Source organism: Aphis gossypii, chromosome 1 (assembly GCF_020184175.1).
Source record: "Aphis gossypii isolate Hap1 chromosome 1, ASM2018417v2, whole genome shotgun sequence".
NCBI lineage: Eukaryota > Metazoa > Arthropoda > Insecta > Hemiptera > Aphididae > Aphis > Aphis gossypii.
In genome coordinates, this window is record NC_065530.1 from 76,027,799 (window position 1) to 76,052,108 (window position 24,310).

The 24,310-nt window shown below is 24.8% G+C and overlaps 1 protein-coding gene across 1 annotated transcript in view; it reads left to right on the forward strand.

Moving 5' to 3' along the window:
* LOC114131724 (cAMP-specific 3',5'-cyclic phosphodiesterase) overlaps positions 1–24,310 on the forward strand; it is a 657,881-nt gene that overhangs the window by 85,096 nt on the left and 548,475 nt on the right. The window contains exon 3 of the mRNA XM_050200512.1: positions 15,619–15,850. Within this exon, the coding sequence (XP_050056469.1) occupies positions 15,619–15,850 (232 nt within the window). The remainder of the gene's footprint in view (positions 1–15,618; positions 15,851–24,310) is intronic.

Genomic DNA, 24,310 nt, shown 5'->3' on the forward strand with positions numbered 1-24,310 from the left:
ATTGGTGATATCTTATTAAATACATAATTTATTTTATTTAATTAATATTATTTAATGCGTAGACTATACTCTTATGCAATAAATATGACATTTTTATAGTAACAATATATCATTAGGTTTTTTTTATTTTAGAACAATCGCATATGAATTTTAAACATAAAATTAAATTATTTTTGTTTAAAATAAAGCTTAAGCTATGTTCTATAATTATTAATGTTTAGTTAACTAAAATGTTATGTTTTATATTTTCACTTACTTTCATTCACTGTAGTAAATATTTTATGATCATAAAATAATATAAAATGAAATATTTTGTATTTTTATCAAGCCAGTGAGTTGGAAAATACTATTATTGATTTATCAAAAGTTCATCTAATCGATATCGGCAATAAATACACTTTAAAAGCTGCAGTAAGTGATATTGAGTTAAACAATTTAATACTTTCCGTTGCACAAATAAGTGTCATTACTCATTGGTAGCAAGTATGAGATTTTTTAACGAAAAATAATGCAATATTAAGTGGAATACGTTTTGTATTTTTTAGGTACCTATATTTTTTTCTATAAGAATTTAAAAACTTTATTGATATATAAAACATTTAAATTTGTAGATAACTTGTTTGTAATTTATTATCAACTATCTTAGTATTAAGATGATGGGGTAAAACATGAATACTAAATAGAGAATTTAGAATGAGAAATCATCCTTTGATTATCCTCCATGGCTTAAGACAATCGTGGATATAAGGTGTGAAGGTGAAAATTGCATCGCTCCATCTTGAATATTCTAGTGTGAAATTAGGTCTCATGATTGTTTTGTATTTAACTAAAATATGATGTGCAAAAAACAGAGCAATTAAAAAAGTAATAACCTTATTAATCAAAAAATTATATTACGCATTATAAAACAAAAAAATATGTATTACAATAAAATTATTTTAGTTACAATTAATAAGTTATAATTTATACTCAATTAACTGTACCTAATTTGTCACTTTGACATCAATATTATTAACTATATTGTATTTTACTAATGTATGACAATTTACATCATTTAATTTTATATTCTCTTACATACTATTTTAGATTTTTAATAAGAGAGAAGTTCGTAGTTATATAAAGCTGGTGGACAGGATTGTATATTTAGTAGTGTACATGTATTTGAAACAAAAAAACTTTTTTTCCCATGTCTGTTCATTAGATTTTGATGAGGTAAAGAGGGAAGTTAAGAGATAAAGCTTTAAGTTTTTAAATGATCAGATTTATTAATGACTAATTTTTACGCATAACTAATAACTATCTGTGGAGATTTATGAGCATGACCATTTATACTTTTTAGTTGTATTTTATCATTAATAACTATGAATAGTAAAGTAATATCATGATACGTGTAATATTATAGTGAATATTATATAAGTATGACGTACAATATTTTTTTATACGGGTACTTAGATTTTTTTATACAATTAAAGAGATATTGTGAAAAAAGTTTAATAATTCAGAATCTATGAATTCAAGTTTCAATTCATATAGTACACGTCATATACATACTGTAAAAAAAATATATATTGTATTTAAAAATTTATAGTAATAAGCATGGATCTCTTTTGATAAAATTATGTTTTTATTGGAACTACTGGACACTCTTTGAACTTTGTATACAGTTTTATATCTCTATAAGTACTTGAAAATATGGTATTTACTGTTAACATAAACTTAAATGTATCCAAAATTTTAATTTTAATAAAGGTATTAGGTATTATTAAAAAAAAATGTGAGTGAGCATTATGGATGAATTACCCTGTACATAATATATAATAATATATTATATTATAATACTCGTATTTTATCTATTTGATAATATAATAATAAAATAAAATATAGGTTACCTAACCTAACCTATGGCTGGATTAATAGAGAATTTTTTTGAAAAGTTAAAAAAAAAATGTATTTAAAACTATACTTAAGCCCTCGTAAATATTGGATTCTCGTAAGCTTTGATCATAAATTATTATTTATTATACACAGATTAATCGCATACGAACTTAATGGCCTATTTTACATTCTTGTTATTCTTTTATGGTGTTTGGATAAGGCCAGAGTATTATACACTCATTTATCACACATAATATATTTTATTCAACATGCTGAGGTACATTTAACTTTATTACTGCTTATAAAAACAAAAATCAAACATTGTACAGTAATAACCTCATTTACATGTATGATTGTATTTAATATATAATAATTATTATTATTATAATCGTTGTAAATACACACTTTGAGTTGAATCATTCAAAAATACAAATCCTAAAAAAGTAAAAGAAAAGTACCTTTTCTTTTTATAATATAGTATGTAAGAATTCGAACGGAACAAACGGAATCCTAAATCGATCAATGCAATTTATATATAAATAAATAGTTGTATAGTAATGAACCAGGGTGATTGTCAACGATTCGGGGGGTGAATTCGTTTCAAAAAAGAGACGAAAGATTCTATCTCTGCAGCAATGATATGGGATTTTGCATAGTTTATATAAGAGATTGATCACAGTATTCGGTTCTATGGTTAATTGACTGTCAATGAAAAAACTTTTGAATCGACTTTCACAACAAAGTTTATTTTTCCTGAAAGTTCCATTTCAATTAAATATATATATATATATATTATATAATATATAATATATTTACATTGAATAATTTACCTGCCGCTGCAATTGCGGAATGGCACAACCACCCAGATATTATTCACTACCGAGACACAAATCCGATATTAGTTTATAAAGTTTTTTGTTGCTGATATTTTTAAGACAACATCTTTGATCAAATGTTAAGTAAATTAATTCTCAATAGTTAATTATTTAACAGCACGAATTTCACAAACGCATAATGGAAATGATGATAGACATTTTTCTTTCGACAGGTCACCAATAATAATACAAAATATATTTATTTAAATTATAAAAAAAATGAAATTTAAATATCTTAAAGATAATTGTATTCTTTAAATATTTTTTTCCAAAATAAAAATATGCCACGAGACACATGTTGAATAACATTGCAGTAAAACTGCACTTAACATTTACTTATTGTAATAGAGAAGAATAACTGTATTTATAACTGAATGAACATTTAAAATTCAAATTATTTACTTACCTATTTCAATAGTTGAAATAATAAAACATTATGTTATGATGGTAAAATACTAAAATATAATTATTGTATACTTACGCAAACATTTTAAAATTTAAACCAAATCATGTGCCTTATCTTACACAAACAAATTTTCTAAAACCAATTTATTTTAATGATTTTCTGACCGTTTCGTAAATGCAATCATTAAAATATATTCCAACATATTTTAATTTTAACCCTAAGTTAAAAATAATTATCTTGGTAATTATCTAGATGATAAATAGTTAATAATTTGACAGAAAATACAATCATTTTTTATTAGTACAGATGTTTTATAAGGGTTATTGTTGTAGCATGCTCGCTATTCTTTATACTAGATAAAAATTAGCGGACATGAATAAGTTTACTTCTTAAAAGTCTAAAATTATAATGACACTACTGAGTTACATATATAATTTTTTTTTTTTTTTTTTTTTAATTATGCTATAGATATTTAATGATATGTTATTCTTAGTAAAATAAGCCAAAAATACACCTATATTTTGATTTGACAGGTGATGCGTGTGGATTTGTATAAAGAGACCTTCCAGCGACAGCACTTTGGAGTTTTGAAAATAATAGGCTTTTGTCTTATTAGTGTTTGAATATAACACGATTATATTTAAAGACATTTCACAAATTGTTACACTGACTACGGATATTATCATATACCGGAGTTTATCACAATATAGTTTATTGTTATTTTAAATGTTTTTCTAATTTAAATTTAATTACCGATTTTTACAATAAAAATTGTGTACTTACATTTAAAATATTTGTATTTTATTTTTGCTTTAATCAGCGTTATCAGCTTTATCTATGTAAGTAAATAAAATATGATAAATAATATATGTTTTTTGTTTCAAATTTTTTAAATTACGTCAACAAATAAACGAAACGATTGAATTTAGAATTATAAACGCAACAGTTTATATTTATCAATTAGTTACGACCAAAGAAATCATTGGTAATTAACACCTTGATACCTATTTAAATGGATATTGTACATAATTAATGAAATATATTTATCTAAATAAATTTGCATCATATTTATAAATTCTCAATAATTAATAAAAAAAAAAAAAAATAGGTAGGTTAGAGGTAGAGATAGTGAGTTAACTCGAATTTATTGTGATTTTTCAGTAGATTGTGTTGACAATAATTGTATTTCCATCATGCAATTAAAAAAATGTATTCTGTCTCAGTACTAAGAAAAATAAATAAAAATAAATTGGTACTAATAATTGAAATAAAAGAATAACTTACCTTCAGAAAATTGGTTATAATTACCGTAGGTATAATGTATAAAAGATTTAAGCTAATAGAAATTGTAAAAACATATTATTACATTTTACTATTTCAATTTTTTAAATAGAAATAATAAAGCTTTATATCAATAGATCAAAAATATGAATCACTAGTCGTGAATTATATTTATAATAATAAATAGTGTTTTACTTGTACGTTATCGAAGTAAAACAAATAAATCATAATAATATGATATTTAATTGTATAAACATAAAATAGATAAATCTTATAAACTTAAATGGCTATGGCATAAATATAAAGGTAATGTAAGTAATTACGAAAATTATTTTAAAATATACATAAAATAATCTTGACTATTTGCAAGCTTATATACTTATATAGTTATATTAAAGGTATAGCATATTATATATGAGTTGTGGGATAATGAGTGTAATATGATTATTATAATCAAAAATTTATGTCATAGATAATTTTAAATTAATAAGTGTTATATTTTTGTATATATATATACTATGTCGAAATTAGAATCATACTACAAAAATACATATTTTTTGAATGATGCTTTTATTCGAAACAATATGTTTGGAAAAAAAGTTGTTTTTTATTGTGATCGTAATTTTCCCCGAAGGTATATCTATTAATTATAATTTGATTTTCACATAAAACACGATTTTTTAAACAACATAAATTTATCACAGTAGCCAACAAGGTTTATTTCACAAAATATTGGATTTTATTCTATTTTATTTAATACGTCAAAAAGGAAAAAAATACACTCTCTAGAGTTAAAACAAGAAGAAAAAATACTATCTTTTTAATTAATTATTTATCTTAAATCTGAACAAATAATAACGTAAAAATTGTATTTATTTTTAAGTTATGTAATTAATAATTGTATTTTATCGTCAATCAAGATGTTAAAGCAATATTTCGTATAAAATTAATTATCTATAAAGCTGGTACATCAAACAAACTATTTGTATACCTGCTATAATATTTTATTTCTCATATATTTTTAAAATATATCAATTTATTTCGATTTATTTTCGTTACGAGTTGTAAGTAACTTTATGTATACTTATATAAATCAAGGGTGTTAAATTTTTTTTTGGTCACGTTACAAAATTATTCAATCAAAATTTTAGGAAAAATTTACGTATCTGTAATACTCGTATTATGTCCATAAATACGATCTATATCCATTTATTTTTTAGTACACTGATATATTTAAAAAAAAAATCATTATCCTTTTTTAATATCTGTTGTTAGTGTTTAATATTTTAATAGGATCCAAGCAGCATTAGCTTCATCTAACGCATGCAATTAGTTTTTATTAAAAATAATTTATCTTTTAAATTAAACTTTCACGTATTATATACGTCGATACACGAATATTGGGTTATTTAGAAACAGAAAATTTTTTAAAGTAAAAAATATTATGTCTGTAAACAATGAGTTACAAACTTTTAAAATTATAACTTTATCAATATAAAAATAACTATATATATACTTTTCATTAATTCAAGATTAAACAATAAAATAAAAATACTTTCGTACGACATTAAATTTTTGGCCATCGAGCCGACTCGACAGTACGAGTATGAGTGTATGACATTGATTAGCTATTCCTGATATAAATAATACAATAAAAACAATATTTATATCTAAACAAATGTATTTAGAATATTTATTTAGTGACTTAAATACATATTATACTAATTTATCATATTTTGATTATCCTATGGTAGATCGTTGGTCAAAAAATAAGACTCGTTCCACAGCTTACAGCTTTGCGCATTATCATTTCGGTAATGCCTGAAATAAGTTTTTTAATGGCAATACTATTCATATTGTAATAATCTAAATCGTGGTGATTTTCAAAGAGAACTTAATTCATCGAGTGTGGCCATTGTGATGGTCCACTTACGCCAGAGGTGGTCAGGTCTGTGTTTAAAATATGGGTTTATTCAACTTTGTGATTTTTCTTTAATTTCTATTTATTCCTACTCAAAATTTATGAATTGATTTTATTTAATTGAAATCCAACGCATAATGCATCGTGATTTTACGAATAAATAACCTAACTTAGAATAAAATAATAATTATTATTATTGAATTACTGAATTGCTAATGATCCAATGGAATCATTGTGCCTTTAACTATTGACAATAAACAGTCAAACGGTTTATATAATTATTTTGTTCAAACAAATGGTTCGTAATAAGTATAATATTATTTTGAGAATCCATTATTGGGTTCCCTGGACCGCACCGAAATTATTGTTTTGAACATATTATCGGTGACACTCGTTTAAGAGTGCGAGTACCTATATAAATATTTTTATCAATTACTACGATCTCCTATCGGTTTTCGAGTAGACTTGTCTTTTTAAAATACCAATTATTTATAATATAAGACCCTATTGAATTTCATACGTATATCGTAGTTATACGACAACGTCTTTAAATAAATAAGTATAGTATAATACAGTAACTATGAACCATAACGGAAGTATAGAGTTTATGATATTTTATTATTCACGCAAATAATATATAACTATGTCTCCACTACTAATCATTAAGTAGAATAATATATAAATTAATATTACAAAAAAGTATTGTTTGCTATAAATAATATATGTCAATAAGTAGGTATCGTAGTTCGTAGATAAAATGATAGTTGTTGATAGGTAACTACGTACCAAAAATACTTTTAATAGCATGCACCTACTATAACATTACAGATGCCGCCGGGCTAATTATTTTTTTGTTCGTTGCAATCAGCCAAATGCAAATGTAGTGCCTAATGAATATTAGCTATTATATTTCCATACGTTTATTGCATTGTCTAGTTATAAGTATGTACTCTCATTGCTCGTTCAATTCCTTGCTTTTTGTCCATTATTATAATACATTTCATTAACTCTATGCATTATTTCAGTGCATTCGATAATAAAAACAAAAGTATATTACGAGAACGGAATTGAATACGTGTTAAACACTCATTTCACATAATATTATATACGTGTTATTATACAATTGAAATATCGGACATGCATAAAAAAAAATGCGTATGGTAATCGAAAATAATATATTATAATAGGAAGGTAAACATTGAAAACGTTTGGAAACAGTATACAAGGCATCGTGGGTGTTTTTGTTGAAAATAATTATACTATAAATATTTTTTTTTTGTATAGATAGGTAACATCGAACATTAAAATATATAGACATTTTGTTAAAAATAACACAAATACATGACACGGTGCAGTGTGGAGAGTTTGATAAGGACATAGTTGAGAAAGTTACTGCATTAAATATAATATACCAATATACGTAAAGTTTTTATTGCAAAAGTATAGCAATTAAATGGTGTACGTTTAATATGATTACCTAGCGAGTTCTAAATGTCAATAATGTATAAAGGTTAAGACGCACATGTGTTGGCTGATGGTAACATTAAAGTATTACTGCTATGCATAAATCAATTCAATATTATAATTAATAAATAATAATTATATAATTATCAGTGACGTATTTAGGGGAGCAAGGGACTTGGGCCCGGAGCTGTGAATTTTGGTGGGCATTTTGATATAATACGGTACTTAGGTTATTTAGGTGATAAAAAAAATAATGGCATTTAGATAACCTGGGGCGCAAAATTTCTAAATACGTCTCTGATAATTATATTAAGATAGTCTCAAACATCATCTCCCAATTATACGTCATTGCTAGGATTCGTATAAGCCTAGTACAATCTATAGTCATATACTTTTATAGACCGGTTATAAATATCTCTTAAATTGTCGAATTAATCAACTTCCGTTACCACATACCTTTTCCCTAAGTCTAAAAACTTAAACATAAAATAATCATTATTTTTTCAAGTTAAATTTATTAAATTATGTAAAATATAAAAGAATTGTCTAGTAACAATTGTATTTATTTCGCACTCATCTGTTCAAAAATCATCTAGACATCGGCATAATATTATAGTATACATATATATATATATTATCTATAGATGATAAACGCCGTGATTTTCCATGCAATAATTACACGTGTAAACTATACGCAATGTCCAGCATAGCGCTCATTACTCTTATGTTTACGTTACGTTGTTAATTTCATGCGTATAAATTACGTATGTTAGGTACATAAAATAATATGTACATTGTACAGAATCATCGATGACCAATGGTGTTTTGTTTTCAAAAGAGTTAATCGAACGATATGCGAAATATACATGCGTTTAAATATACATTGACGCCTTGAAGGGGTAACTAATCAACGGATAGCATATATATAAAATTATTAAACATAACTGAAGATCGTCTCTGTAAAGTACATGTACAGTTCGATATTTTTATTTTATTAACTTTGCGACCTTAGCATCCCTTAGTGTTTTACCATAAGTCTTGAACACATTTAAGTTTGTTGCGTCAATATACACACCATAGTTACGAACGGTACGATTGAATATTAAAATACTAAAAGCTGTTTTCCGAGTACAGGCAACTGCTGCGATAATCGCCGAGATAAAAACAACGAGTTTTAAAAGATCATTTTCTGTTTGGTTAACAATATATTTTATTTTTTCTACTTTTCTTTGACGCTGGTTACTGAGTTGTATACTCCTATATCTTCAGCGAACCGAAAAAAAAGTATGTTGTATGTCAAACGAAACCAAAATCTTCGTGATTGACTTACGTATTTCGAGTGTAACCGATATTATATAATACTATAAAAGCCGAGAAACTTTTTATTCAAACGAAAGCGTTTATTATTTCAAGCTGCCATTTGTATTTTATGTATTTCACTGTAGGAATATATTTTCTGTAACAAGAATAACATGATATTATATTATTGTTATGTTGTTTTAAACATAACAACTACATATAATAAAACAATAAAACAACTGCAGCACGTACGATATAAGTATACGAATTCAAATTGTATACAATAATTACAGTGACTTTCTCAATGACGAGATACGTTTGACACCTACTGTTTAGAAGAGCTGTTACATATTTTCAAACTTTTCAATAATAATTATATGAGTGAGATATCACTGCGTTAGAAGAGAGGCGTAAGAGAGGAGATTCCATGCTTCGGTATTTTGGTGGGTGTGATATTTTATGAGGGTTTCATACCCATTGGCTGTACACCATAAACCCCCCAACATATTATGCTTTATTATAAATAATTCATAAATATGAGTTATGCAAATCAACGCTAATAGTGTGTTAATTAGTAGTGTAGTTTTGACTTTTAAAAAATTCAAATTGGATGGTGCGGTGTACATTATAAGACGATTATAGTTATATTGTAATTCAAAAATTGTACTTATATATTATTTTACATGCATAATGATATTATTATAAAAGTGTTTAAAACAATTTTATGTTATTACTTACTTATACAACAAACCTAATCAAACTGTTTTAGAATCTACTGTTAGACGGTATTGACTTATAACAATAGAAATAACGTATAGTATAATATAAATATACACTGTTATAATAATTAAATATTTATAATATAATAAGCGAAATGTTTTTGACAACAATTAATTCAACTTGCCATATTAGTAACAGTAAAATAAATTATTCTAGTAGCAATTAAAATATTCTTAATAATATAGGTAGGCTGAAAAACTTTAATCAAAATAAGATTTCGTTTACAATAATTGAAATTAAATGTATCACATATATATATATCAGTGACTTGCATTGAACACCTACAACTATTCAACAAATTGGTTAACTGTACTCCCTTTTTAACATCAAATCAATATTGAATAAAGTATAAACTTAAAATAAGTAATACCAAAATGTATTTAAAATAAAATATAAATTCAGTATAATTTCACAGATTTGAGTTTTTTTGATAACTTTTATGAAATAAATAATAATTTTGAAACTCTCTAAAATATAATAAATATGGGTAGTGAAATAGTATCATATGTATACGGTATTTTCTTACTTTAAGATTACATAATAATACATGTACTATAAGTATTTTAAACTACAGTAAAATAGGATTAATATTTAGGCTAAATTAGTTATAACCTTATGGGTATTCAAATATTTGACGTTTAATTTAATATTTATGTAATAATTTTAAGTTGTATATTCTAACAAAAGTAATGGCCAAAAAAGTTAATATTTTAGAGTTTAATCTCGTGGTATCGAGTATATGGTTATTAGAATTTTGCTTTTTTTATATAAAACCAAACAAAATCAATACAATTAATTTTACAGTAGTATTATTTAAATAAAAAGAATTCTTAAATATACTATATTATATAAAAAAAATATCGTATAAATCACTATAAGATTGTATTCACTGAATTTTAAATACCTATATTTTTTTATTTAATTAAAACATATTGTATATCACATTTACAACACAAATATAATGTAGGTATAATTCATATAAGTTATTTTTTTCTCAAAAGTAGGAAGTAAATAAATTTACTACGGAGCATAATTGCTGTTTTTATTGAAAATCAAAGTTAAGACTTGATTAACGTACAATTGTGAGTAAAAATAATTGGACAAAAATAATAATTATTATTATAAAATATTATTGGCTTTTTCAGTTGACAATACTAATATCAAAGGAAGTATAAAACTTCAAATTGAAAGAATAATATAACTAAAACTGATAACCATGACATTTTATTAAAAATATTTTTAATATGTACTTATAATTAATAATATTAATAATAAATATTTATTATTGTACTGTAAAAATATTAACTATTATTTTTATAGTTTGAAAAAAAATATTATAGCCCCAATGCTAATGATTCATCGTGAAGAAATACATAATATATTTTTATTAAAAGAAAATTAAATACCTAGTATATTTAATTATTTTAAAAGGTAATATAGTTTTTACTATTATTAGTTGGCCTTTTTATTATTATAAATTACGAAATTTTAAAAATAAAAATGTATTAATTTTTTGGTTGTATATAATTATTGTAGTTACAAAACGTAATTTTTTTTTTTTATTATTATTAACGGTGAATTGATTATACATGTGTCTAATTAAATACTTGGTTTATATATATCTTATTAAGTTTCTAATTAATGTAAGTAAAGCAATTGCTAATCTACAGTAAAGCTATAATATATTCTTGTTGTCTATACGTCTTTCACGGTCTCTATCCGTGTAAAAGTGTAAACACATATATTATGTCTATCAGTCTATCCTTAATCATTACTCAAGTTAAATCAAAGTATTATCCTTAAATGTAATTTTTAATGTTTCGATTAAATACAGATGATGTTATCTTGTGCTTAAATAATTTATTTTTTTGTTAATATTAACATGTTTTAAATTATTTATACTATCTAGAATAATAAACATACATATTTAGACACACAACATTTAAGTTTTAAAAACTATACATAAATTTATGAATTGTAGTTCTACTTTTAATTTAAAATTGTAGAATTAAATCTAAATTTTTATTTAATCTTAAATATTAAATATTTTTATGTTTAGTTTCATGAAGCATAATATTATATATCTACAAATCTACGATGTTTTAAATAAATATCAAGTGTATATGTCTACAATATATACACTTAAATTATATTAATTAAATTATTCAAAAGGTTAACAAAAAGGTAACTAGTTAATTAGAATATGATAACATTATGCTTAATTTGCTATGGTAATTAGAAATAAATGGTTTAGAACATAACAATTTAAAAAGAAACCGATGAATTTTTCGAATTTCTATTCATAAATCATAAAGTTTGAAGACTATTTTAATGCAATAATCAAAATCCTGATAAATTTTTAGAGTTTGACAGAAAAGAATAAATTAAATAACGATTGCAATAATAATTAGTATAGTCAAAAATAAGCTTATGAAAACTTTTTGAATAAAATTGGTTTTGTAAGTACACCAAGTCACTAACCGTCAGAATTTACATGATATACTTGCAATACATAACAAGAAATTATGTGATTTTAATCAACTTTATTTTTATTAATAATACACAAAATTGTTAGGTACTTGATATTAATAAATAATTATTAATTATATTATATTAGGAGTTAAACTTCATAATAATACTTTTTTGTTATTATGTGCCATTTTTATACTAGCAGCATTTTTTCTAAATAATATAATATTATATAGCATTTTATCAGACAAAGATTTTTTTTAATACCTAATTATAATGCCGGAACTTTAAAGTACCATTTTTAGTAGGACAATTTTATTGCACATAAAACCGTGTGGGAAAAAATGAAAAATTAGTAATTTTTTCATACATAAAACATAACTACAACAAAGTAAATTACTTAGATTTTAAAATATAAAATTACAAAGTCATTAAACAGTTTGTGTTATAAACTTAAATTAGGAAAAATCCACTTTGTTATTTATAATTGAGACAATTATAAGGATCCACTGTCTTTTTCTGAAGAAAAAAAATATTTAACACTGTTACTAAAGAAAATAAAAAAAAATTGAATTAATAATTTTTACTCGTCATCTTATAAGGTATGTATACGAGTATAAGCAAAAAAATATGTAAACAAAATAGATGGTTTTCTACAAATAAGCTCTTTTTGTTTCCTGAAAAAAAAAAAATGAATTGGACCTTGCTTGTTCTTATATAAGCGTTTCAATTACAGTTATTTTTATGAACTTAATTTATTATTCTAAACATGGATTTTATACTTAGTTTTAATTACTTGAAGTCTATATATTGGTTATTTTTAAAATATAAACATTTTAGTTTAATGAAGGGCATACCTTAATTTGGAAATAGGATGCAATTTGGATTTTAATTTTAGCTATTTGACGATATATAGGTGAAAATAAATTAAAATCGAGTCAAAACAAACTAATAATTAAATACCAGTAGTGTAATTAACCGACTGGCATACACAACGAAATTGTTATAAAAAATAAACGGTTCAATCCTTTTAGTGTTAGTTAGTTAGTACAGATGTAAATACATTAATTAGTAGTTCTGACACGGTAGCTTTATTGGATTCACGTTTAGAGTAAGTATGTATTATAATAATTAATGACAAGTGTGTAATTGTTACGAAAAAATATCGATATCTCTAAAACTAAACCAATTGATCCATTTAACGTAACACATTAATTTAAATACTATAAACGTTATTGAATATATTTTTGTTACAATATCATTGTAAGTCGTTAAAAAAAACAACGTTTAATTTAATAACAATATACATTTTATTTTTTTTTTTCCAAAACATACTATATTATATAATTACTATATATATATTTATATATATAATATACTATATATTACCTATACATTATTTTGGGAGGACTTCGATTTATAAAAATCGAATTTGGGATGAGTAATTTACGAGTTATTTCCAATTTTTGGTCAAGAGAAGTGAAATAATACATGCGTTTTTCAAAAATTGTTGGTCCACTATTCCTCTTATCTTAACTTAAATTATTTATAGTTAATTAACTACTTGTCCGAAATTTGATTTTGATAGAAAGAAAAAATTTAAATAATATTCGGCCTTGGAATATGAAATGGTACTACCACTCTAAAGAGTAAATAAACTAAAAAGCATAACGATGAAAAATAGTCAAAAATAAATTGTTTTTTCCAAAAATTTTATTTTATAATACTTAATCATTTAAAATTTAATTGTTTTAAAATAATATTCTCAAAAGTATTAGTTTTTCTGCAATTTATGGATATTTTACGTTAATTAATATTTAATATACCACCCCTTATGACGATTCATGCTGTATTTAAATATTTTGTAAATGATTTTGAATAATAATAATATTATTATTATTTTTTTAAAACAACGATTTATTTCTAAGCTAAATTTGTCAATGACTATATCAATCAATAACATAAAGTTTGCAATTTATAAACACTTAATAACTGTATTTTAATTTAATAACTGAAATGCGTATAACTACCATTAATGGACGTAAAATAAAATAAGTATACGTGATAGCGAACACTGGCGTCAAACAATATTACCTATTACTTATTACTTATTAGTTATTATTAATTAAATATTACGATGGATGATTTTCCAAAAAACTGTTTATTTAACGTTTAAAAGTGTTTCTCACGTCGTATAATCACGTGAATAATGAATATTTTTAACAAATACGAACACCGGCACTCGCTCTGGTGTACCTATATGTAATCAATGACGATCTGAACTTTAAAATTAAGCTTAAGATATCCGCTAAACAGCGTTAATGATACAAAATAATAATATAGTAAATTGAAATACTAAATTGTTTAATAAAATATATAAACGGTGAAAAACTTTATAATTTATTATATTTGAAGTTTCAGTACCTATACGAGCATTCGTTTTGGACAACTGTACAAGTGTTATGGAGTTGTAATTAGGGACAAAGTTTTGATGTACTGTAATATCATGATTGTCGATAAAAAGTAACTACCTATGTATTTACAACTATTGTAAATCCGAAAACCTGATAATATTATTACGTACCACTCCTTGGGATTTTTACATTTTCTTTTTTGCTTATTAAATGTATTGTACTATTGTTATAGTTCAATAGTTGAAGTGAAACTGTGTGATAGTGATCAATAATTACGATCCGACTAAATTTCTATATTATCTACTGTTTACTGTGAAAAAAATAAATGAATTTTTAACAGGAGTTTCAATGCAATATTTGATAACAATTATACACTTATTCAAATAAAATATATTTTTACGATATTTGAGTGATTTTAGGAAAAAATCAACTATTACGATTTACGACAATAATTATTATTATAGAAAATAATATTTATAATGACTATTTACTTCGGTTTTATAATTCATTATCAATTGATTTCAAAATTAAAACTGCAAATATTGTAAATTTGAATATCTATTAAATTATTTTAGGACAATATTTAGATAAATGTATATGTCATAGTCTCAAAAATATTATTTTCTAGGTATAATCATTATTCATTATTAATGTAATAGATGAATATTTATCAAAAATATAAAAAAAAAAAAAAATGATTTTTTGTGGAGGCGTTTTGCTGGTTTGTTGGTTGGTCGGGTGGGGAAAACAAACGGGCGCTGTCGTTCACTTAAAACTGTGATTTTACTACTGCCGCGGTATACCGACTGACACCACTGACGTTTATGTTCACAGGAGTGTTTGACCACTGGATTTCGCTTCAGCGTTACCCACGACGATCCACTGTTCGGGCAGAGCGAGCCACACGATGTGTGTGACAAGTCGCCGGGCGACGAATCGCTCGTCCCACAGCTGCTGTTCCAACACCAACAGCTGCAAGACGGCAACGGTTCCGAAAAGCCGGTCACGTGCGATTACCTGTCGCCATACGCGTTCACGGCCAGAAATTCGTTGGGATCCACCTCAGGTACGGACTCGACGTGCGCACACGTGTCGGTGGATGTGTATATATAGAACATAATATTATAGAAAAACGACTTATTATAATATTATCATTGAAAGTGTTATAGAACCAATATATATTTCTGCACCTATGTTGTAATTTGCCTCTGTACCATAATGAATTACCCAAACTAAATTGTTTAATTTAATATTCTTTATTTAGTAGGTAAGTGATATGCGTTACATTAAAGATTTGTGAAAATAATAGTCATCAATTAAAAACTACACGCCTAGGTAGCAAAAAGACATTTTAACAATAAACCCAATAAATTATTTATTTTAATATTAAATAGCACATGACATTGTATATCTGTCTGTATTCACTATAATTAAATTTATTTTCTTAACAAATTTCGTCGGTAATGTACAATAAGTTAACCATTGTTGTTTATTAATTTAAACAATAGCCTTTAAACATGATTTCGTTAAATTTATATTAAATTATTTTTTTTTTTTGTGCGTATCCAACTCACAACTTTACAATTCTGACATATGACTTAAGATGACTAAAGATGCCACACCATATTTAATCAGTGTTTGCCTGTCCTACTCAAAAAAAAGGTCCCATTTTCACCCGTGTAACGTGCAATGTCAATATTACACGGTATATCTACATTCTTTACAAAATGCCATATCGATGAGAGTGTAGCACTACCCTACCCTAACGACTAACCCTACTCTATTAATTAGCTCGATTGAGCCCGTTTTTGCCTTTTACCTGAAAAAAATGGATGGGGCCTATATTATAGGTAGTGCCTTTCTAACAATTTGTTAATTCACTATTTAAATATCCAGTAGGACTTATTAATATTTTAAATCAAACAGATAGTTTATTTTTTTTGTCAGTCCTAAGCCTGTGAAATTGGAAAAAAAATTGTTAAAAGGATAAAAAAAATATAATATGATAAATATTTATTATTCATATCATTAAAACAGTCAAACTTAGTTAACTCGAAGTCTAAGTTTAAAATTCAAGTTAACCAAGTCCGATTGTATCTTTAAATAGTGTATTGGAAAATTACCTATTAGAAAGGCAATATAATATATATACCTATATGGGGAATCGTAAGTTCCTACAAGATAGTATTAGGTAAAATATTATATACGTAATCTGATTTGTAAATTCCTAAACTAGAACTAGTACCTTCCTAAGCTAGATTTCGTGTTACTTTCATTCGACCTATATTATAATAGGTTCGAGCGCAATCGTGGTGTGATTTTGCAGGTAAAAAGTAAAAGGTCATCGTATGAATTACTAGAGCGCAATAGTGCTAGGTTTTTCGCATGTAAAAAGATAAGGTGGACGTAACCGTATTTCACCGATCGATGGTGTTTTGTAAAAAGGTGTACATTACAAGAATTGAAAATGCGGTGGAAGGACATAAGCGCCAAAATGATATATATAAAAAAATATCGTATCGTAAGAAAACTCCAAAGTCCTAAATACCTTTGTAAAAAAAAGTTGGGTTTAACAATCAACCAATTTATTAATATTATATTTAATTTTATTTATTTGTATCTATGTTATATTTTAACGATCATTATTGACAATTTTAAATATTTTTAAATAGCTAGGTACTTAATATATAATATAATAATAATAACATATTAATTTTGGTCTAAATTATGTGTTATTTTTCACTTTTGGCGTTTAATAATAAATAATAATAATAATAATATTTATTGGCCAAGAGAAAGATACAATTTTGATAAGAATTTGATGATTATATATACAATATGGTTAGATGGCCCATCTCACCACTGAGGATAACCTCTTATCGGTGATGATGGAGTACTATTAAGAGCTAGGTTGGTATACATTTATAATTTTTTATAATATTTTAGGTATTTCGTAAGAAATTGTGACATATCTGACTATAATTCAAAAACATAAATATATAAATAGATATACCTGTACAACTATAGTAATTAAAGCATAAATTGTAGAAAATAAATAGATATAATATAATATATAAAAAAAAAAAAAAGAAAAAATACATCAAAAATTAGAATTTATAAATAAGTAAATAAATAGACTACATTATATAGGTGCACTGGTATATTACATAGTTTGTAGGTCACTAGTATTATTTAACAACCATAATTTAATGGATTGTTTATATATTTTATAGGACGTACTGTTAATAATTTGCAGCGGAATTTTGTTTAATAATTTCATACCCACTTGCGAAAAGCATCGGCTAGATTTCAATATACGAACCGTAGGTATTTCTAAGTTGTTTTTTTGTCGTGTATTATAGTGTCTAGGTTTGAACTCTATTAAATTAAATTTGTATGTGTAATATAGGGCATTTCTGTAAAATAATTGTTGCGTCGTAAGAACTTTAAATTCAGTAAATAGATCTTTGGTGGGATATGTTTTTCGTTTACTCAAAATTATTTTAATTATGCTTTTTTGGGCTCTGAAAATTTTATTGCTTCCTATAATACCTAATCCACCCCAGGCGGTTATTCCGTATTGTATAATAGATTGTGTCATAGCAAAGTATATTAAACGTAGAGTCTGGTTATTTAGGTATTTTCTTGCGTTAATGAATAGATAGTGCATTTTCCGTAGTTTCATTATTGTGCTATTTATGTGTGTATCCCATTTTAGGTGTTGGTCAAAAATAATACCTAAATATTTAATAGTTTCCGTTTTATTTATAACATTACACGAACAGTTATTAGATTTACAATCTATATCATGGATTTTAATTGTATTTGAATTTGGTTGGGTTCTTTTGTCAAGAGTGAAATTAATGTAGTTTGATTTAGTGTAATTTATTCTTAAATTATGCTTAAGAAACCATGCATTTATCAAGTGGAGGTCCGTTTCTGCTTTTAGACGAACTTCGTCCCAATTGTCCCCAGATATAAGGATGGCTGTATCGTCTGCATAAGAAAATAGTTTACCGTGAATGTTTAAATGACTTAGCGAAGAGACATATATAATATAAAGAATAGTGATAATACTGTCCCTTGAGGAACTCCCGTTGTGATTGTAATTTCGTCACTAATTTGTTATTAATTATTACTTGTTGTTTTCTGTTGTCTAAGTAAGATTCTAATAATTTTAGTGGTTTATTAACTATACCTATTGATTGAAGTATGAGTATCAACGATTTATGAGAGATGCTGTCAAAAGCTTTACTGAGGTCCAGGAAAATTCCTAATGTTTTTTTATTATTGTTTAAGTTATTGTATATATCCATAGTAAGCCGTGCTAATGCATCTTCTGTTCCTAGGTTTTTCCTATATCCGTATTGTGATTTAGGTAAGATATTATTTTCTTCTAAGTAATCTAAAAGTCTTGTTTTTATGGCCCGCTCAAAAATTTTTGAGAAAATATTTAGTAAGCTAATTGGTCTATAATTATTTATTAATTTTTTATTACCGTTTTTATAAATTGGAGTTACTATGGCACTTTTAAAAGAATCTGGTATGATACCTTCCAATAGTATTTTATTGAAAATATGAGCTAAGATATCTGATATTGATTCTTTAATCTGTTTAACTACGTTGATTGTTATTCCATCTTTGCCGGGGGCCGAGTCGCCTTTCATATTTGAGATAATATTATTTACTTCCAATGCCGTTATTTTTCTTAAATACAAGGATTGATTCGAATTAAGTTTATCTGTTGATGAATTTGATTGGAAAAAATGTTTTTTTGTTGCATTATTTTGGCTACCCATTGAAGTAAAAAATCTATTAAAGGTATTGGCTATAAAAAGTGGGTCAGTATCGGATTCATAGTTATTGTTATCAATATTAAAATAGAATTTTTGGGGTAGGCTGCGTTTGCATCGTTATTTCCTTTATTGTTGACCACATTTTTTTAGGGTTGTTGCAAAATTTTTTGATTTTGGTACCATAGAAATTCTGTTTCTGTATTGTTATAATATTTGATAGTTTATTTCTATATGCTTTATATTTATCAGTTAGGAGAGTGTTAAAAGGTTGCTTTCTAGTTAAAACATGTAATTTATCCCTTTTTTTTATGGCGTAAATGATACCTGGTGTAATCCACTGGTTTCGTTGATAATTATTGCTTTTTGTCCCATGGTATGTATTATTGTTTAAATTGGTTTTTATAATTGATGTAAGTAATGTTATTTTCTTTTCAGCATGCTTTGAAGTTATTATTTCTCCCCAATCTGTTCTGTTAATTGCTTTTTTTAGTTCTCTAAAGTTGACGAATTTATATGAGTTATTGTTTGAATTTTTAGTTTGTTGTGGAACGGTATGATTTAATTGTAAAAATAAAGGATAATGATCAGTAATTAGTGAGTCTATGACCGCTGATTGAATATTATAATGTTTGTGATTATCTCTAATGAATATATGGTCGATGCAACTATTGGTCAAAGGCCTTGTGGGGCAATTAATGTATTGGATAAAGTTAAAAGAATTTAATAAATCGTAGTATAGAGTTGTAGAGTTTGTGGTGTCAGATAAATTTATGTTCATATCACCTATTAGTATTAATGTAAGTTGTCTATGGGAGTTTATTTCATATAGCCGAAAAATTAGTTTTTGGTATCAATATTTTTTAAAAAATAGTCATATTATCAGCTAATAAGGTGGTGAAAAATATTGAGAAATTTTTTTTGTATAAAGGTTATAGCCCTAAAATATATACATATATATATTATATTTTACGTATATGTACGGGAAATGTTAAAAGGGCGTTTATTACAGAAATCATTATTAGTGGTCTACTCAAATAAAAAATAACAAGTTTTAAACTATTACGTTATTATCAAGTTAAAAATTCTTAAAATCTAATGCCTTAAAACCGTTTGTCAGATAAAAAAAAAAAAAACATATTATTTAGAATATATATGATTAGGTGTGTTTCTTAAATAATATTATGAACGCATACAAGCATACAAAAGTCAATTTTATTTTTCTTATAGAGCCCACGGTCAGTTAATGAAAAAAACTAATATTACGTATTTTTAACAGTGTAGAGTGATCGTGAGATTTCTGCAAACAGACAATACTTTTCAAAGGAACGTCGTTCTATTATTTAAAACATTTATAATTTGATAATCCAAAAATCTCGTATTCCCTTAGGTATTTCCAAGCATTAAAGTTGCCTTCGAAGAGAAATTTAAAGAAAAAGATCACATGCTTAAAAAGGTTTGCCATTTCTGCCTTATATTACTAATCTTCTTTCTTTTATAATAATAATAATAATAATAATAATAATAATCTTTAATTGGCGGAATAAATTTCAATAACAATAATATTTTTTGATTCTGGCTTAGAATTCTGACATTTAATTTATAATTATCACTTATAATCCAACTAAATCAATTAAAACTAATCTTTCTCCAATTAAAGGATTATGCCTGTATTATATTATAGTTAATGGTCAATAAATATGGATTGTTTTGTTATAACCCAGTGAACAATACCTCAAGTAAATCTACGGCGGATATTTGAGTCCAACGTTCAAGTTATTTTCTGTTTAAATTTTTCGTACAATTCATTACTGTTATGTATAATTCCGTCATACTGCATGTCTCAGCCATACAATATCGTTACCAGCAAATAAAGTTAAACATAACAAATAACACGCATACCTACGAATAAATATCATTATCTGAAAGATTTGTGATGTAACTTAAGTTTAAACGTAATTACAATATTAGCGGTGAGTGAAATGTATTCTGAGTCAAGTTAGGCTAACCTAACCTCGTTGCATACTTAAATAATAATAATAATAGATTTACATATTTATAATAACATATTAGTTTTGATATTATTTTAAAATAAGCAAAATATTAAAATAATTTAAAGAAACTCCCAATCTAAATAACTGGTGAAAGTTTTAAGTATCTACTACTTATTTTTGATTAATAACAACAAATATTAACAAATTAATAACAAATATTCAAAATCGTTTAAAGATTAATCGTTATCGTTAGGTGATTTCGTAAAATTTAAAGTTCAGACGCTCATAGAATTGTTTTATAAAGGTTTGTCTTCTCAGTAGTTATTTAAAGAGAAACTTAAGGATAACTTTGTGTTTATTTTTTTATTTTAAATTTAAATGCTAAACATTTTATGAATTTCCAACTACAAAATTATTTGTAAATTTTCCACATTTTGTAAACATTTGGCTAAAAATTCAAGTATTTACAGTGATTTTTTTTTTTTTTGATTTACAATAATATAAATATTTGATTTTATCAAAAACTTGTTTTTTGTAAAAATGTCTGTTTTTTGTCACTTCTATTGTGGTTTTTCTTGATTTTTTTTTTTTTTTTGAAGACTGCTGGAAATTTCTTACTTTTGACCTCTATAATGCAACAAGGGTATTCAATTTACCACTGGAAACCACCCCTGAAGTTTTATATTGAAGCATTATTTCGACAAAATATGGTTCATAGTGTTCATACACACAAAATAAAAAACTACACATCATTTTAGAATCAATACATTCCTTATTCCGTTCAGAATCTAAAAAAAATCTGTAATTTAAAAAATATTTGTTTTATTACTTAAATAGTTATTTTAAAATTTACTGAAAAATTCAGTTATTTTTATAGACTCTCAAACAGTATTTGAGTTAATTAGAAAAGTAAATTTACTAGTAAGTTAAAATTAAAAAAACATTTTTTTAGTTAACTTAAACTTAAACTTAACGTTATTATTACATTTGCTTGTCCTACATTTCTGTGTATTGAACATAATAAATAAATCAATAATAATTGTTGTATTTATGAAACGTTGAAACCCGAAGTGATTTATTTTAATCGAACAAAAAATATTTGTATTTAATTCCACAGACAGTGATATTCGATGATAATAGGTACGTACTCAATTTCCGTGGAGTTGATCAACAGAAATTCTTTTCATTCGATAACTTTATAACATAAAAGAACATACGACATAGTAGTCTTGGATTATACTATCATATTTTTATGTATATAAAAAATTCTACAGATAATCTTCTCATATTATAGTTTACGTGACAGTTTTTATTTTATTATTAATCCGTTTTTCTTCTTTTGAAACTTTGTTGACATAATACAAAAATACATAAAATGTAATGGGTAAAAGTATTAATATATTTGTATACCTATATTGCATAATATATATTTAATACTATCTTTATGTATATTTTAACTTTGTGTAATAAATTAATACTATTTCATAAAAAAATTACTAAATACAAATTGTATATTCTTTGAATGACAATGTTGACAGGAAGGAATAATTTCCAGAGGTAACAATTGTAAATTTTTAGTATAGAATGAAAATTATTAGTCATTTTAAAGTGCTATGTAATTTATTTTTCATTAGGGAAAATGTTTTACTACCTACAACAAGTTTCAATTTACATAAAAAGCAGTACCTACCTATTAACATACTGAAAATGTACTTCCGTTTTTACTCTAAGAGTCGTGGATTAGCTAATATTTTCTTTCTATTTGATTTTATTTCAGTAATGAAACAATATAAAACTCAATTATATATAGCATAATGTTAATATATGTCTTTTTATATTTACTATAAAAATAGATTAATTAAATGCACTATGTATTATAGTATGTACACTATTATACTTCAATATTTTTAAACATTTTATTACATTTTATATAATTAATTTAAAAAAGAAACAACTCTTTATATATAATAATTTCATAATAAGACAATGTTTTTATCTATTAAACAGGTAGGTAACGTGTGATTAAAATTTTTCCAATAAAAGTTATGAAAAATGTATAATGTCATTTTACAATAAAATGTATAACTCTTTTTAGTTTTAAGTATGAACAAGTAAGTTTGTGATATTTTTTGTATGTTATATAAACATTATTAAATTATCTATTAATTATTGTATACATGTGTAGAACATATAGTTTGTTGTTTTGATAATTTCGTAATTACTAAAGATATATATTAATTTATCTTAAGAATAATTTTGCTTATGTATAATTAATTTAATTATGTTTTCTTGAGAAACAATATACAATTTTGAATTTTCCGACCGTATTTTCACAATTTTAAATCCCTGAGTATACAGAAACAAAAAGCAATACAGAAAAGTAGTCATTTCATTATAATTTGTCAAACAGTTTCTTACATTTTCAGCACCACTGAGCACCGTTATATCTATGTGGTGAAATGAATGTGGTTGAAATTCATAAAATAATGTAGCACATTATTTCAAGTTAGAATTGTTATTATATCAACATGTTAGGTTAGGTTAGGTTAGGTTATCCTAACCTTAATTATCTTCTATTTTTATAAATAAGAAATAAACATTTAAAAAAATCAATTTCAAACTTTTTGAAATTATACGTCATATTTTATAGGGTGATTTATAATCTTAAATATTTTGTTTCTTAAGGATATTTATGCCATACACTATATTATTTATATTTCAACTAGTCTTTCAAAAACG